The sequence below is a fragment of the Brachyistius frenatus genome, unplaced genomic scaffold (assembly GCF_029030835.1).
Source record: "Brachyistius frenatus isolate BFR_SWC_R1_liver_20210118 unplaced genomic scaffold, ASM2903083v1 Contig_14, whole genome shotgun sequence".
Lineage (NCBI taxonomy): Eukaryota > Metazoa > Chordata > Actinopteri > Embiotocidae > Brachyistius > Brachyistius frenatus.
The window spans coordinates 5,467,477-5,483,515 of record NW_027210613.1 but is presented as its reverse complement, the minus strand read 5'-3'; the positions used below and the strand labels follow the sequence as shown (position 1 = coordinate 5,483,515).

The 16,039-nt window shown below is 42.8% G+C and overlaps 1 protein-coding gene across 1 annotated transcript in view; it reads left to right on the top strand.

The window, feature by feature from the left end:
* lars2 (leucyl-tRNA synthetase 2, mitochondrial) overlaps positions 1 to 16,039 on the top strand; it is a 39,579-nt gene that overhangs the window by 10,582 nt on the left and 12,958 nt on the right. The window contains exons 3-12 of the mRNA XM_069693256.1: positions 1,065 to 1,196; positions 6,384 to 6,475; positions 6,559 to 6,619; positions 6,754 to 6,843; positions 7,159 to 7,302; positions 10,553 to 10,660; positions 11,842 to 12,001; positions 12,459 to 12,563; positions 12,951 to 13,066; positions 13,202 to 13,485. Of these exons, the coding sequence (XP_069549357.1) occupies positions 1,065 to 1,196; positions 6,384 to 6,475; positions 6,559 to 6,619; positions 6,754 to 6,843; positions 7,159 to 7,302; positions 10,553 to 10,660; positions 11,842 to 12,001; positions 12,459 to 12,563; positions 12,951 to 13,066; positions 13,202 to 13,485 (1,292 nt within the window). The remainder of the gene's footprint in view (positions 1 to 1,064; positions 1,197 to 6,383; positions 6,476 to 6,558; positions 6,620 to 6,753; positions 6,844 to 7,158; positions 7,303 to 10,552; positions 10,661 to 11,841; positions 12,002 to 12,458; positions 12,564 to 12,950; positions 13,067 to 13,201; positions 13,486 to 16,039) is intronic.

The following is a 16,039-nucleotide window of genomic DNA, read 5'->3' as shown; positions in this document are numbered from 1 at the left end:
TCAGCGAGCTCGCTCCTTGTGTGATGGATTATTCTTCCTGTCATGACCTCATTGGTTTAATGCGGCTTTTTTTTTTTTTTTTTTTCCCCCACTCAAGAATCATTCAGGAGCCAGACTCAGTGTTTCTCCTCATGGCTTTTTTTTCCAGCAGCGGTGCTGTTGTGCACTTGTAAAAAAAAAAGATACCAGAACCTGTATTCGTGCAAACGTGCCAGTGGAATAACTTCAAACTACTCGGTACTATTCAGTTGCACTTAATGGCAGGTGAGCACTGGGAGTGTGTGAATGGATGACAAACGGTAAAGTGCCTTCAGATCGCTAAGGTGATAAAGCGCTATATAAGTGCAGATCATTTACCAATAAAGCTAATTGACATTTGCCGACGCATCAAATATGCAGGCTGCTGCAAAGGAGTTACAAATTCAAAAATGTGGACGCTTCAAAGTTACCCAACAGCACAGTAGTTTATTGGTGGACACAAAAGATGAGTGACACAATTTCTCCTTATTGTGGCATCGCATTCAGAAAAATGTAACTGATGTGAGGTGACGGTGACCTTTGACCGGCAAAATCTAAGCTGTTCGTCTTTGGGACAAGTACATGTTTGTGCCAAATTTTAAGAAAGCCCCTTAACGTGTTCTTGTGATATTGCATTCACGAGTATGTACATATGTCACGAGGGACAAAATACAATTCGTCGCGTCATCTTTACCTTCAGCTCGTCTCCAACTGCCCTCTCCGCTGTCTGCGGGTAAACGCCAACACAGAGAGCAGAGGAGAGGATGGAGAGGAGAGGCTGCATCACCGCCACCTCCAGTCAGCTGCTCCAACTCAAGGAAGGGTGTGGTTTGCATTTGTTGTCATTATTATGTACAATGTGACATTTTTGAGGTGGCGTTCACTGCTGTTGAAAGCATATCGGGCACACAATGAGACTGGTAATGGAGGAAACTGTGAACTTCATTCTTTTATTGTGGTCTAAAGCTTTATGATCTTTTTTCACGTGTCCTGAGGTTTTCTTACAACAGTGTACATTATCATAATACTCTCTTGTTTTTCCCCAGATTTCCAACCGGAAGAAGTTTTATGTCCTCTCCATGTTTCCATACCCATCGGGCCGGCTGCATATGGGCCACGTGCGAGTGTATACCATCAGTGACACCATTGCTCACTTCCAGAGAATGAGAGGCCATCAGGTATGTCTGCTTTTAGTAGATGTGTTTTTACTTTTCCTTCTCTCCTCCCGAAAACAAGCCAGGTCAGCCCACTCTGCACTCCCAGCAGCAGTGACTGGAACCCATTTAGCTGCTAATGTTTCAGCCATAGACTGTGTATATAAAAAAGGAGTAGACTCAAGAGTCTTAGAAGTGCCTTAAAGGGCAATACCACTGACGGCCACTTGAGGCTGTCTTAAAAGAAAACCTCTGGCTCCAATACACTTCCATTCAAAAAGTCAATACATTTCATTATAGATTATAGTGTCATTTACTACATATGCTCATTTTGATCTGCGTTCTGTTCCTTCTAAAAACGATTCCATAGTTAATTAAATATTAGATATGTTCATTGATAGACATAATGTTTGGGGATATGCCTGGTTTGATCGACAGGCCTGGGGTGCAGTCAGGTTTCCGTTGTAGGTGGATGGGCATGGTGGGAGTTCTCAGTCAGATCCACTCCTCGCCTCCCTCCAGCTGCCGCCTGGTGTTTCCAGGAAAAAAAAGGTAGTGTGTAAATTTGTGGGTCTGGCCTGTTTTGATAAAGAATCTTTTCCAGTCGTTGCATCCTACGTATAGACCTCGGGTTGATTTTGAAACTATTGCAGTAGCCTTAAACCAACCGGCAGTGATAAAAAAAAATGCACAGAAACTCTACCACTGCTGCAAAAACATTTAAAAAAACCCTTGAGTTCAACCTCACAGCACTTCGCTACCGAACATCATGATACTAATGTCACCCTGACATGAGAACATAGACTCAAGGTGACAGGCTTCTTTCAAGTCTATTTACTGCTTTAGCTTAAAACCAAAAAGAAACTGAATGTTTCCTGTGCGATGACTCTCAAAATCAAATCAGCAGCTCTCGTATAGATAACGACTGATGCAATGAGTACAATCCATGGAGATTTTTCAAATAAGTGTCTCTTAAAAATGATCCAATTATGACTCAAAGCCTTTACCTTTAACTATATGCCTGTGTTTGGGTTATTCTTTGTTATCTTCCCCTCACCACAAGGCTCTACTATCTCTGTCTCTTTTCTGACGTATAGTAAACCGACTCTTCTTCCAAAACACAAATCTACCAAGAATGTGTCAACCTTAAAAGTACTTTTGGGGTGCAAATTTACTGTAGCGAACGACCATTACTGGTGGACAATCCACTTTCCTCTCCGGGTTATATGTTATAAATTTGATTTGACTGTTATTGATCATTTTGCTGGTAAACAGGACCAACAAGTCAGTCTTTTATTTAGACTTAATGGAGCACCCCTTATTTGATACCAAACATAATAACAGTATTGACAGTATGATGGTCCCTTTCACAGTGTACCACTCAGTGCACTGTGACCCTGATCTCTTCTGTTTACTTCTGCTCCACATCGCCGTTGTTTATACAACAGTTTATTAATAATACAATTAAAATCAGCTGTGTTTGCGCAGCTGGACTCTCTGTTTACACTCCATGTCTGAACTGTGATGCTTCATAGCTATTAACAGGAGTTGTGCTTACGCGGTAATAATGTCCGCATTAATATAATTAGTAGCATAACAATACCTTCTTGCCCCACTTTCTTTCAATTAGATGGCCAAAGTTTATTTCACGCTGAGAGCATGTAATTATAATTTTGTTTTATACATGTACTGAAGTTTCTATTGTATGGCTGCACGCCTGCTTCCTTCAGACTAAATACACTGCTCATTTGAACTCTACACTCACCTGCCAATTTATTAGTGATAGCTAAATAAGATCTAATCATCTTTCTCTCTTTAAAAAAAAAAATCTGTTTTATTTTAAACTGTTTTAGAGAGGGGCTGATTCAAATATGTGATCATTATGTACCAGTATATTAAGAGCTCGATCTCTTTCATACAATGACCTAATTATAAAACAGGTTGTAGTTTCATGTTGTAGAAACAAACAGCTGTTATTTCTGTAGTTGTACTCGGTTTGAACGATTCCCTGATCCTCTTTGAGTTGAGATATTTTTATGACACCTTGGACCTCAGAAACAAAGTCGGCCCAAAAGTAAGAAAGTGTTGTCGTCTTTCTTATAAGCTGAGAACTTGAGACAATAGAGGGGTTCAAACCTGCCGTGGTAATTCTGATCTTCTCTATGAGGCCTGTCTTTATGGTTGAAATTAGGTGTGAATAAAGTAAAATACAAACTCTTGATCTCAGCTACTCAGTGAGTTATTGACTCGACGAGGTTTCAGATCAAAGCGGCACAATCGATGTTCAGCGCTCAGTTTGATTCCCCTAAACGGCTTCTGGTGATGAAGCCGTGACCAGTGTCTGTCAGGCGGACTGTGCGCCTGCAGTGACACAAACATCTCAGCCTTGTGCTTAGTCTCTGTTCGCACAACAGAAGAAAACTCTTTGTTTTCAAGGTACAAGGTGTACGAGGAAAGCGTCTTTATGCAGCTTCTCAAACAAAAATCGACAGCAAAGAAACAAACGACGAGTAAAAGATCACGCAATGAGAGGTGAGCACGAGTACAAGCCATCTCTGTCTTTACCCAGACAAAATGTTAGTGTGTAACAATCGTCTCCCCTCCTCTGTGTTTTCTGATCCTGGTGGATTTTACAGTAGATGGTGTGTATCTTCTCCCATCTGCAGAGAGAATCCCCTCTTCCACTGTCTGCGTTCTCCCTGAACAAAAACCTGGTTTCACATGACTGCTAACCACTTCCTGCCGAGGAGTCTCAGCATCTGTCAGAAAGTGAACACTGTTCTGCTTTATGCTCACAGTTAATTAAGAGAGTTACTCTCTGCCGATGTAGATTTTCTGGGCTTTAAGGGGTATTTCATGTGTGACGAACACATTTTTTTAAAACCCCCAATTCGTTCTTCGTCATATCAAAATACTGTGCACGAAATCTTGATTAATGTTTCAATGTTCTGAAAATGACAAATAAAATCCTGTTTATCTCCATTGTTTTTTTCTTTTTAAAATTTGATAACTTAAGAATTTGTTTTGTTCTGACGATACCGATACCACCGTCATGTCTGTACTATACTATAAGTATGAAGCTTGTGCAAAGGGATGTTAGCTTAGCTTAGCATAAAGACTGAAATCGGGGAAAGCAGCTCACCTCCCTATGATCAGCCTATTCTAGTACATAATCCTTTGCGAAACCAGAGCTTTTTAATGAATTTTGTAATTAATGAGAATTAATATGTTTATATGTGAGATGAATAGGTGCATGTTGCTAGATTGTGTTACCTTTGATCTGAGGCTAAGCTAAGATGTGGTATACATTTTTTTTCATCCAGCAAATAAGCTTTCCGTTTCCTGACATGTGAAACAATGTCTCTAAATTTTCTTTGATGCTTTCATTTAAACTTGAATTTAATGACATGACAACATTATTACCAACATTCTCATCAAACTGTCAGCATGAAATGGAATAAAAAATATCAAACTTTTTATCTAAATCAAAACTGTCTGGCTGGATAAATACCATGAGAGCTTCTGCTCTGCAGTTGCTGCTGCACTTAAATAACAAGGTTATTTAGTCATTCTGAAACAATGAAATTAGTTCGTGTGATTAGGGAAACTGTCAGTTTCTGAAGTTGCATTTCAAAGCTGCCACAGATGGACAGTTTCTAGCTGGAGCTGTGTGGGTGGACACTTGCATATAACAGAGAGGCTTCCAGCTCTTCTGTCCTCCTTGTCATCCAGTGAGCTGTGGATGCATGTATCTGTCTGTGGTTGGCACTGATTTGTTTCACATTGACAGTGGACAGATTGTCATAAAATCATTCTACACTGACTCCCACGTCCATCTTTCACCGCCTCCTGTCACTTCATGCTCTGAAATGTACCGACTCCGTGATAACAGGTTAGTAAAGAGTCGGGCCGGGCTTCACACTTTGTGTGGACACAAGGATAAGTGGAGCTATTACCAGCGGACAGATCGTTTGCCTTGGCCGCTCTCTCTAAACTTATTGCTCACTAACGCAGCCTGTCCGTCGGAGCCGGTCTCCCGTGTCAGCGTCTCATGAATACGGTCTCACTTTAAGTATACTGAATAAACAGTAGCACATCCATCCTAATGGGCTGCATGTTTTTCTTCTTCTGCTTTCTTATTTACATAGGCTGTCTGAGGTGGGTTCCTCGCTCGCAGTGTGCCTGTATTCCTACTGAGCAGTCACAGTGGTATGCTGCACTGAGCTCTCAGCCTGCTACCATCCTGCACTCGGCTTTACAAATGAGGCCCATGCAGTTACCAAGGATACCAATTCGTCTGAAACATCAGACCCGTTAGAGTCCGTACAATGATCCTCTCCAGTCCTCGACTCCTTGTCAATCTGCTTCTCCTCTACTTTGCTCACGCCTTCTACTCCTGTGCTTTCATCTCGTTTTCTTTCGGTGAGCAGAAAAACATAGCACAGGAGCTAAAGACATGAGTGAGAGCGGTGCACTGTCAAGTGTTTGTCAAGGACGGTGTATTTTGGAGGTGGGGGCAACAAAATAGATGTTGGCACAAAGTGTGTGTGTGTGTGGGGGGGGGGGGGGGCAGAGGGAGAACTGGGGTATAGAAAGAAAGTGACGGTGGTGTTTTGGAAAGTGTGTATAAAACAACTTAATAAGCAGCATGCGGGCTAATACAAAGCTGTCACATCCTCGTCTGCCATTCTAAGTTTAACCTTTCTTTCCGCTTGCTTTTGCATTATATAACAGCTGTTAGTCTGCATACATTAAACACAATGCGTGATGGAGTTGAAATCTCAGCAGGGAACAGCACATTTTCATATACAGATCTTTGTGTGCTGCATTTTAGGCGACCAAACAATGTTTCACTGAATAAATTTTCTCCTACAATGACATATTTTGTCTTTTAGTGTTACTGTTTGCATAAATCATCTTGTCACATATAAGAAATCATATTATCATTATTTTAAACAGGCTATGTTTAGTCTATAAATGTAAAAAAATAGCAATAAATGCCCGTCGCAACTTGCCAGAACTTGGGAGACTCAAAATTGCACTAAATAAATTATAAATTGCCACAATAAAAAAAACAACTGAGAAATACAGCAAATCTTCACAAAGCTGAAACAGAGACTGTTTGCTCTTTTTTTGTATGATAAAACAACAACTAAATAATTGTTGATTCACTAATGACCGCTAATACAGAGCCACAAACTGCGTCCACAGGTGTTGAATCCGATGGGTTGGGATGCTTTTGGACTTCCAGCTGAGAATGCAGCCATTGAGAGAGGCCTCGACCCAGAGGAGTGGACGAAAAGGTCAGAGAAGTAACATATCTGTTATTATAAGTAGCCCTTGTTTAAATGTACCCCCAACTTTGTTGTTCTTTCTCCCCCCTCAGTAACATTCAGTCCATGCGAGAGCAGCTGGACAGCCTCGGGCTTTGCTTCAACTGGGACCGGGTGAGCAAGAACTGATGAAGAATTGAGCATCAACCAGAGAGTTTGGCAGCTCTCAGGTTTGGTTTGCTCTTTTTTTTGAGTGTGTGTGACTTGACTCTTTACACTGCTGACCTGACTGCACCTTTTTCTGACAGGAAGTGACCACTTGTCTGCCAGACTATTACAGGTGGACGCAGTATCTGTTCATCAAGCTCTTTGAAGCAGGACTGGCGTACCAGAAAGAGGTAGGAATGGCCTTTACACTAAAGCCTATCCCGGTTTCTTTTGAAGAGAATAATATGATTGACTTACGTTTGAGGTTCCTAACAGCTAGAGAAATGATTGAGGCAGCTCACCCGTCACTGTTTGAAGAAAATGAATGAATTGAAAAGAAAAGACCCTGATAGAAGTCTTTTGAATATGTGTAATGAAATGGCACGACTTTAAAATAAGCCTTTGGTCTGTCGATTAAATCCAAGCTTCTTCCCGAGCGCTGCTTTTAAATTTTTCTGCGCGAGTGTTTGTCTGCATTTGTGTGCTAATATGTGTGTGTCATCCAGGCTGTGGTGAACTGGGACCCCGTTGATCAGACGGTGCTGGCTGATGAGCAGGTGGATGAAAACGGGCGCTCCTGGAGGTCTGGCGCTCTGGTGGAACAGAAGCTACTCACACAATGGTTCATCAAGACGACAAACTATGCCAAGGTATGACTGCCATTATATATATGTATGTGTGTGTGTGTGTGTGTGTGTATGACAAGTGGCTGAATGGCTGGCCAGCAGCTTCACGGGGGCAAAAATGAGCAGCTGATCCCTCTGATAACAATCATGGCTGACACTTCAGTCGCAGCAGCTGCAGCCCTGCCTCTCTGCTTCTGCAATCAGACCCCTGGAGACTGTCATTTGTAGCCTGATGTCTCTCTATGAAAGAAAAAGAGACCAGCAGGCTCAGGGGTAATGCCTCCAGGTGGCCTGGCCGGCTGATGAGCAGCTTCCACCTTTCAGCACAGGGGGGGGAAGAGGCCTGCTGCAGGGTGAAATTAGCCCCTTTAGACATGAAATGAGTCAGCCACAGACTGTTCATGCATTTTACATGCAGGAACTACATGTGCATTGTTAGGCATGTAGGTGTGTGCGTTTACTAACACTGCAGACAACGTGTCTATCGAGGAGGAGAGTTCGAGCAGATCTTTGAATTACAGGCAACAAACAGAAATCCATCTGTGACAAGCATCTCGCCATCACCAGGGGGTTCTTTCCAGCACGAACGACAACAGTCAGCCGACGTAAGGTTTCCAAGGTGTTTATTCCACCTAATACAAACAACCCAAAAATACTCCACAATTTCTGTGTCTTTGTGTGTCTAGCAGCCACCCTGCTACGCCGTCCTCTGTCCCTCGTCTGGTCACCTGCTTGGGTTTTTATCTGGGTTAGGGAGGGACAATCAGAGATTTGATTCAGCTGGGGCTAATTAAGCCCCTTCCAGGCCCACCACACCATCATTTACAGTTGAGTTCAAATTAATTGGGAAAAACATGGTTAATATATTCCTCGTTTGTAGGGCAACAACTAAGGACTATTTTCATGATCAGTTAATCTGTTCATTGTTATTGTTGATTGGTCTACAAACTTGCAGAAAAAGGCTCATCAAAATATCAGCTCAAGGTGGCATCTTCAAATGTCTCGTTGTGTCTGACCAACAGTCCAAAACCCAAAGATAGTCAGATTACAAAGATATGGAACAGAAAAGCAGCAAATTATTAAATGTGAAGAGCTAAAAACAAATAATAACTGACATTTCTGCTTTAAATAGGACTTGAATTGATTATATTACATAATATTACTCTGTCATTTCTTTTTTCCATCAAAATAGTGAGACAAAATGAGGCCTTGAAAAGGACAAGCAAAGCAAGCTAAAGAATGTAAAAGCATGTTTCTATGAGTGGTGTTTAATATCACATTGAAATAAAATAGAAACCAATGCCTGGGAGGTGTGATGTAATTAAAAAAAATATTTTTTTGCTTTGACAAATGGTTGGCCATAATGCAAACCACATGGGATTTCTAATAAGTAGGCTTAAAGTTGCAAAAACACCAATTTGTCCTTGAAGGGGTTCGTTCGATTCTTTTGCCAGTTTTATCATTTTGATTAAAAGAAAAAATAATTTGGTCCACAGGCGTCACTTAGTTTCGCCCATATTTGTCCATGTCAGAGGTGTGAGTGGAGGTGGAAGCTGCCCACTGTGACAATGTGTTCTTGCATTTCTAATTTTCCCTGACGAGCGGAGAAGTGAGAAGGAGGGAAGGAAGGAAGGGAGGGAGGTGTTAAGGGAAAGAAGTGAGAAAGACAGATGGAGAGAAAGGAGGACCGTGTCAAAGCAAAGTGTGCCAAATAAAAAGGGATGTAATTGGACTGTGATTTCCCTGCATGTGTGTTTTGTCTGCCTCGCCGGTACACGTCCATCAGAGAACATTAACCTCAGACAATATTTATTCAGTTTAGCTGTCAAGTTGTTCCACACTGTACAACGACTGCATTATTACTAAGATGGGTTTTATTGATGTGGAGCGTGCAGGCAGTTAAATTATCACGTGGCAGTTGCAGAGTTCTTAGTTTCATGCATAATCAGGTAGGTAGGTAGGTAGGTATATACTTTATTAATCCCCGAGGGGAAATGTTTTTTTTCTTGTTTCACTCCGACAAAAGCTGCCTGCCTTTTGCACCACACTGACATCTGAATGATTCACAAACTGAGAGCGTGGCTTATTGTTCTCTTATGGTATTGCTCAAATATGTGCATAACTTCCAGAAATGTTGCCAGTGCATTGAGTAATATTTTTTTGGTCAGAAGTGTACTTGACGTCTCTCTCTCTCTCTCTCTCTCTCTCTCTCTCTCTCTCTTCACACACACACACACACACACACACACACACACACACACACACACACACACACACACACACACACACACACACACACACACACACACACACACACACACACACACACACACACCAGTCCTTCACCAGTCCTTAGTTATTGCTATACCATGCTTTTTCTTGCAAGCTTTTCTTAGTTGCCATGGAGACTCCTGTCCTTGCTGTACATATTTCAGTTACTCCTGCCTCTGGGTGCCAAACTATATTTCGTAGCCCAGGAAAGTAAAAACGTTTACTACCTCTCATTTTAAAGCCATCATCAGTTATCTGTCTGAACTTCTCCAGTGTTCGCATTTTCTTCATCGCCAGTTTGTTTTTGCTGCGTCTCCTCAGAGTCTCTCAGTCATGCTGACACAGATTAATTGGGATTTCGATCTCTTTTTCTCCCACTCTGGAACAAAACCATAACTGACACGCTCTGCAGTCATGCCAGTGATGATTGTGGCCAGTGTTCATGTTTGTATTGATAACTCCGTGATGAGGTACTGCATGCGGAAGCAGCAGCCGTGAGGGGGATTGTGGATAATAGATTGTGACAAACTAAAAAGGAAATAGAGAATTATAACATCTCCGGCCTCAAACCAGCTGTGACTTCTTGGTCCGAGCCTCGTTGATATGCATAGCTCCCTATAATCACGTGGAACAACCCTGCGTGTGTGTGTGTGTGTGTGTGTGTGTGTGTGTGTGTGTGTGTGTGTGTGTGTGTGTGTGTGTGTGGGAAAGAGAGGGAATATGCACATTGTATAGGCGATTGCTTTGTGATATTAAAGGAAGTAGGGCACGCGGAGGTCAGAATTTCTGAAACTCCGTCTTTGTCTGCATAATGTGACCTGGTCGGCTCTGCTGTTTTGTCAAAATAAATTGGCTGTGCTTTGAAAGAGGCCACACTGAGCTGGAGCAAAATGCATTATCCTAGACAGACACATACTTTCCACAGTGAAGTGGAAAAATTAGCTCTTTCCGAACTTATACGCGGCGGTAAACTTGTGTCTGTGTTTGTTTCTCCCTCCTGCAGCCTCTCCTGGACGCCCTGGAGGACCTTCCAGAGTGGTACGGGGTCAAAGCCATGCAGGCGAACTGGATTGGAGAGTGCACCGGCTGCTACTTTGATTTCAAACTCAAGGTGAGTCTCAGCTCACTTCTCCCCCGCTCACTTTTTAATCATGCATCATTCTTGCTTTCTTTCAGTCGTTTGGCCCTCTTCCACCGAGTGTTTCCCCCGTTGCTCCCTCTCGTCCCTGCCTCCGTTTCTCATCTCTTTCACCCCGAGTGCTGATTGCTGGCTTTACTACAGATTCTTTGACGCCTCTGTTTACTTACATATTTCTGTTAAGAATCATGTATCACGTAGAAATCCTCGCTCCATTATTCACTTTCAATGGGTTCATCCATCTGCAAGTGGCAATTTACCCAAACAAACGATGTCACAGATTAGTTTCTATTGACTTCTCTGAGAGCTATATTTACAGTTCTTCACGTGCCCTGTTGTTTCAAACTGAGCGGCAGCAAAAACACCGCTGAGGTCCCTCTGTGACTACTATTATTATACCCTTCAAAATAATCTGTCACTAAATTTAAAAGTCTTTGTATTTCTGGAGAAAGAGGGTCAGGCTACCTTAGTGTCTGTTTGTGTTTTTATGGTTTGAGTCAAAACCGGGGGGTGTTAAATCACTTTACATCATTTACATCATCACACAATGTCACAGGACCTCTTTTCTGAAGTATCCCCAGTGGGCTGAGGTTTGTATTAGTATGTCTTCGACATGATCTGTTCTAATTATTAATTAGAATCTCCTACAAATAAGTGTGTCTGTCTTTGAATTATTATTACATTAAACTGTACATTATAGTCCTATTATGAGCCAAAGAGTTACATACGGCACATATTGCCTACACGTCCGAGTCCCAAGATTCAATGACCATTTACTAGTTTATTTGTTAATCATTTGTTCATTAAAATCAATTCAATTAATACATACTCCTTTCACAAGGTAGAAATCCTTCAATTATCTTGAATTTTTAATCTCATAAAAAAACAATAATCATTTAACAGCGTAAAGGAAAGTCTCTTTGATTTTAAGATGCAAATGTTTGAGATTAGTACTCGATATAATAAGTAAAGCTATCAACCAATTATGAAAATGTGACTGATGATTGGATTGTTTCAGCAGTGAAATGCTTTAGTCATTTTTGTGCAGACACGAAACTGTAATAGGAAAGCCAGCAGGTCCTTCTCATTATCTCAGCTCCAGTGCTACTGTGGAGGTGAGAGGTTCCCCACGTACTTCTTCTCTTATCTCCCAGGTGAACGGGGAGGAGACGGGGCAGACCCTGTCAGCCTACAGCTCCTCCCCGGAGACGGTGTTCGGAGTCGCTTACCTGGCCATCCTGCCCTCCCACAGACTGCTGCATGGGAACAGCACCGTGCGCTCTGCCCTGCAGAAAGCCTTTCAGCCAGGCAGAGGTGAGCACACTTCCACATGGCATGTTTGCCTTCTTGTCAGGTTTGGAAAGCAGCTGTTTTTAAAATTTTTTTTAAATACACACATTTAGATGCAGCATAAGACGGCTCATACTGGTGAAGGCTGTGATTTATTTTGCATATTATGTGGAATTAAAAGCAGCGATTCGATGGTGAAACATCAGCCCTTATATGAAGAGGACTTGCATGTTTTTAGACACATCATTAAATATGTGTACTGTACTTGTCTTCTTATATAGTCCACATCACATGTGACTGTGTAAATATGTTTTTTTTAACCACCATACTGTCGAGGTATGGTTGTAGAAGCTGCAGAGGACCGAGTATGTGTTAATTGGGATTCCCTCGAAGAAGTCTGAGCAGTGAATGGTTGCTGATAATAAGCTACCAGGGGAAGCAGCGCTGCCTCTCTTACTCCTCCCGCCCCTTTACTCTTCAGACTCCCTGACAGAGGTCACGGCTCACAACCTGTTCACCGGCCACGAGGTTCCCCTGGTCATCTCACACAAGGAGGCATTTGATGGCTATCTGGACACTGTGCTCGGTGGGTATCTGTGTAGCTGGCATCTTCGAGCCGATACTACGAACACAATATACGAGCAATAAAAATAACTGACCTCTTCATGGAGTCAGAAAACAGCTTGAAACAATTCCTATTGAAAAGGGCCTGCCCCAGTATTACTAACATTTTAAATAGTCAGCATTCACTGTGTGTTTGTACTATGCACCATTGTCAATGTGAAACCTTCAGTGAGTATTTGTCACAGAGTGGAGGTGGGACCCAAGGGATTGTTAGTTTCATCACAGCATGCTTAACATCACCACAGGGAGGGTTTTTACTCTCAGTCATGTGCATCCTTTTATGTCCATTTTTGTCTTCATGTTTTTGGTTGTTTTTTTTGCATGTTCATGGTGTACTTGTATGTGACAGGTGTGCCAGACTGCAGTGAGGAGGATCTGCCTGTGGCCAGAGCTCTGAATTTGAGTTGGACCACAGTGCTGAAAACCCTCGACGATGGGACACAAACTCTGATAAACTCTGAGGAGGTCAGCACTGATGATGATGATGATGATGATGATGATGTCTTTATTTATTAAAATGCAATTTTGCTGCGTAATTCTTCCTTTTTTCTCCAAATTTGAATCTTCTTGTTTCTTTCTTTTATTCTCTTCTTTATGTAGTTCTCAGGTCTCACCAGAGAGCAGGCCTTTGACTCCATTACCCAGAAGGCCAGAGAGCAGAGGGTTGGAGGCCACCTCACCAGCTCTAAGCTCAGGGACTGGTTAATATCCAGACAACGGTACTGGGGCACACCCATCCCTGTGGTGCACTGTGGGTCTTGTGGTCCAGTGGCGGTCCCTGAGGAGGAGTTACCTGTTAGTCTGCCAAAGCTGCCATCTTTCACAGGAAAAGGGGCGTTGCCACTGGAAGCTGCACATGATTGGGTCAACTGCAAATGTCCCAGGTGAGAAGACTGAGAAGTCAATAAATATTTTCCACAAATCATTATGCTGTCATTAACAATATTCCCTCCTTCTGATCAGTGTTCTGGTGGTCCTTCTGAAAATAATTACATCATTGATTAGATAGATAACAGAGGTTTGTTTGATGGTGTTGCCTGGTTTGATTGATATGCCTGGGGTGCTGTCAGGTTACCGGTATGGGTGGGCAGATTTTGTGTCCTTGGGTTGGCAGTCTTATCCACCCCTCGCTCCTCCCCAGCTTGTCCAAATATGAACACATCTGGCTTAAAATAAACAAGATGGGAACAGCCGAAATGCTGAACTCGAGGCTTCAAAACAGCAGTTCACAAACCAATGGGTGACATCATGGATTGGTTGCCACGTTGGCATATTGTATGGAACCTGTTATACAAGAAGACATTGATTCATTTTAAAAGGACATAAGTCAAAGAGATTGTGTACCTCTCACTTAAACAAATCATTTTGAATTTAAGATCGTGAGCTCTGTGTTGTCCAGTTTTGATTATTTAAATTTCAACAAACCAGACGCTAAAAGTAATTCAAAATTCTTATTCAATTGAGTGTGAGAACCCCTCAATAATTTCTCTCACTCATTCCCATGAAGTTTCGGTTCAGTTTTAGATCTTATACAACATTTGCACAGCAACCAAACCACCCTTCAGTAGTGCCCCTGAGTAAGTCACTGACTCACCGCCATCTCTGGTAGCGTTAACACATCAGTAACCCCTTTCAGCTGTGTGATATTGTAAATGAGATGCAGCGTTATTTGTTTTTGGCAACGACAACAGCGATCAGGGAACTGATCCTGCCTGTTATGGTGTTTGTAGAGTGAGAATTGAATTACATGCAACCCCTCTCCAGTGACCGCCTCTCCTCTGTACTTCCTGTGTCGCCTCAGGAGACCAGCACCGACAAATTGAGCCTGCTGTCAGGCCTGATGTGGGGTCTGACGGCTTTACAGGAACACAGAGCATTGAGAGCGGCTCTGTAAATTGCGTGATTAATACTTTTGTTCAGATGGGGTAATGTAATGAGTGGCATCAGTGACAGGAACAGCATGAGACGATGATGGAAGTTATGTAAACCAGCTGTGCCTCGAGGGACACACAAACACTGTACATGCATGCGCGCACACATTTACCTTTTGTGCACAGGACGTAATCGCACACATGTCACTCAGCAGCTCATCTCAGTGAAGGTGTTGAATGCAGAATGACGACTTGACTGGCGTCTCCAGAGTCCCTCGCTGACATGGGAATTCCTCTCTGAATAAGACTAATCACCGCCATGGCACCGTGTTGATTAAAACAAAGGCCCACTCAGTCGCAGATGGCACAAGTCGTCAGATTGTGTTCGCTCACTTCCACGAAGCTACTATAATGCCTCCCATCAGCGATGATTGATGGGTATAATCGCAAAGATGCCGTTATCTCCTCTCTTCCCATCTCCCCTTCGTTGTTAAGTGTCTGTCGAAATTTGTTCCCTTCACTCGTCGACCATGTCCAATTAAAGTTTGAGTGGAGCACAGAAGAGCAGGGTGATGAGAGATGGGCGGCAGAAATGGAGTTTTATCTGTCCTTGAGGAAGTCATTTCCTGTGTGCTCTTCTCGTCTTCAACCCTCTGCAGCACTGTAAATTAGCCTGCCAACTGAACCCTGCCTTGGCTTGGCCTGATTAGAAAGGTGTGCACGCAAGTGTGTGTTGTTCTCTGAATTCAAAGGTAAAGACAGAGAGAAGGAGAGACCACCTAGTTATCGCAGCACACACACGTTCAGGAGTCTCACTCACACACACACACACACACACACACACACACACACACACACACACACACACACACACACACACACACACACACACACACACACACACACACACACACACACACACACACACACACACACACACACAGCAGATGGAGGGCTGTTTTCCCTGGGAAGAAAGCCTTCATGGAGTGGGCAGCTGCCTCCCTTGCTGCATCTGTTGGAGAGCCTTTTGGCTCTTTCTGGCTTATCCTACAAACACACTCTTCATACTTTACACACTCATGCAAGCAGGTTGCTTCAGATTTAGTTTCCTAGTTTTGTTGTTAGGCTCCTTTCACGGCGTAGAGGAGGACCATCCCCAGAGAGCGTAGCTGGTGCGTCGTCTAATCTGATCCTCAGTAGTCTGACTGTAGCTGGTACTAGCTCTGTCAAATAACCACAATCTGGTCTCTGATTGGTCAGTCTGAAGCAAGAGAGGAGGTGAGAAATCCTACTTGCTCAAGCAGGTTTTTTGTGCTAATTTGTCTTTCTCCGTTTTGAGAGGTTTCCCATTTTTAGATCTTTTATGATGGACGGGGGCTTCGTTATACTGCTGGATTTTCATCATATGAAATCACACCTGGCTTTCAAATATTAACCTTGCTACACCTTAGCCTTGTTGCTAGGCAACCTCGAGCTCTTACCTCATCATCACAGCCTTATTATAGACCGGTATGGTAGGTGGTCGAGATGTTTTGTGTGTCAGTTAGTGAGTGTGTGACTGAAAAAT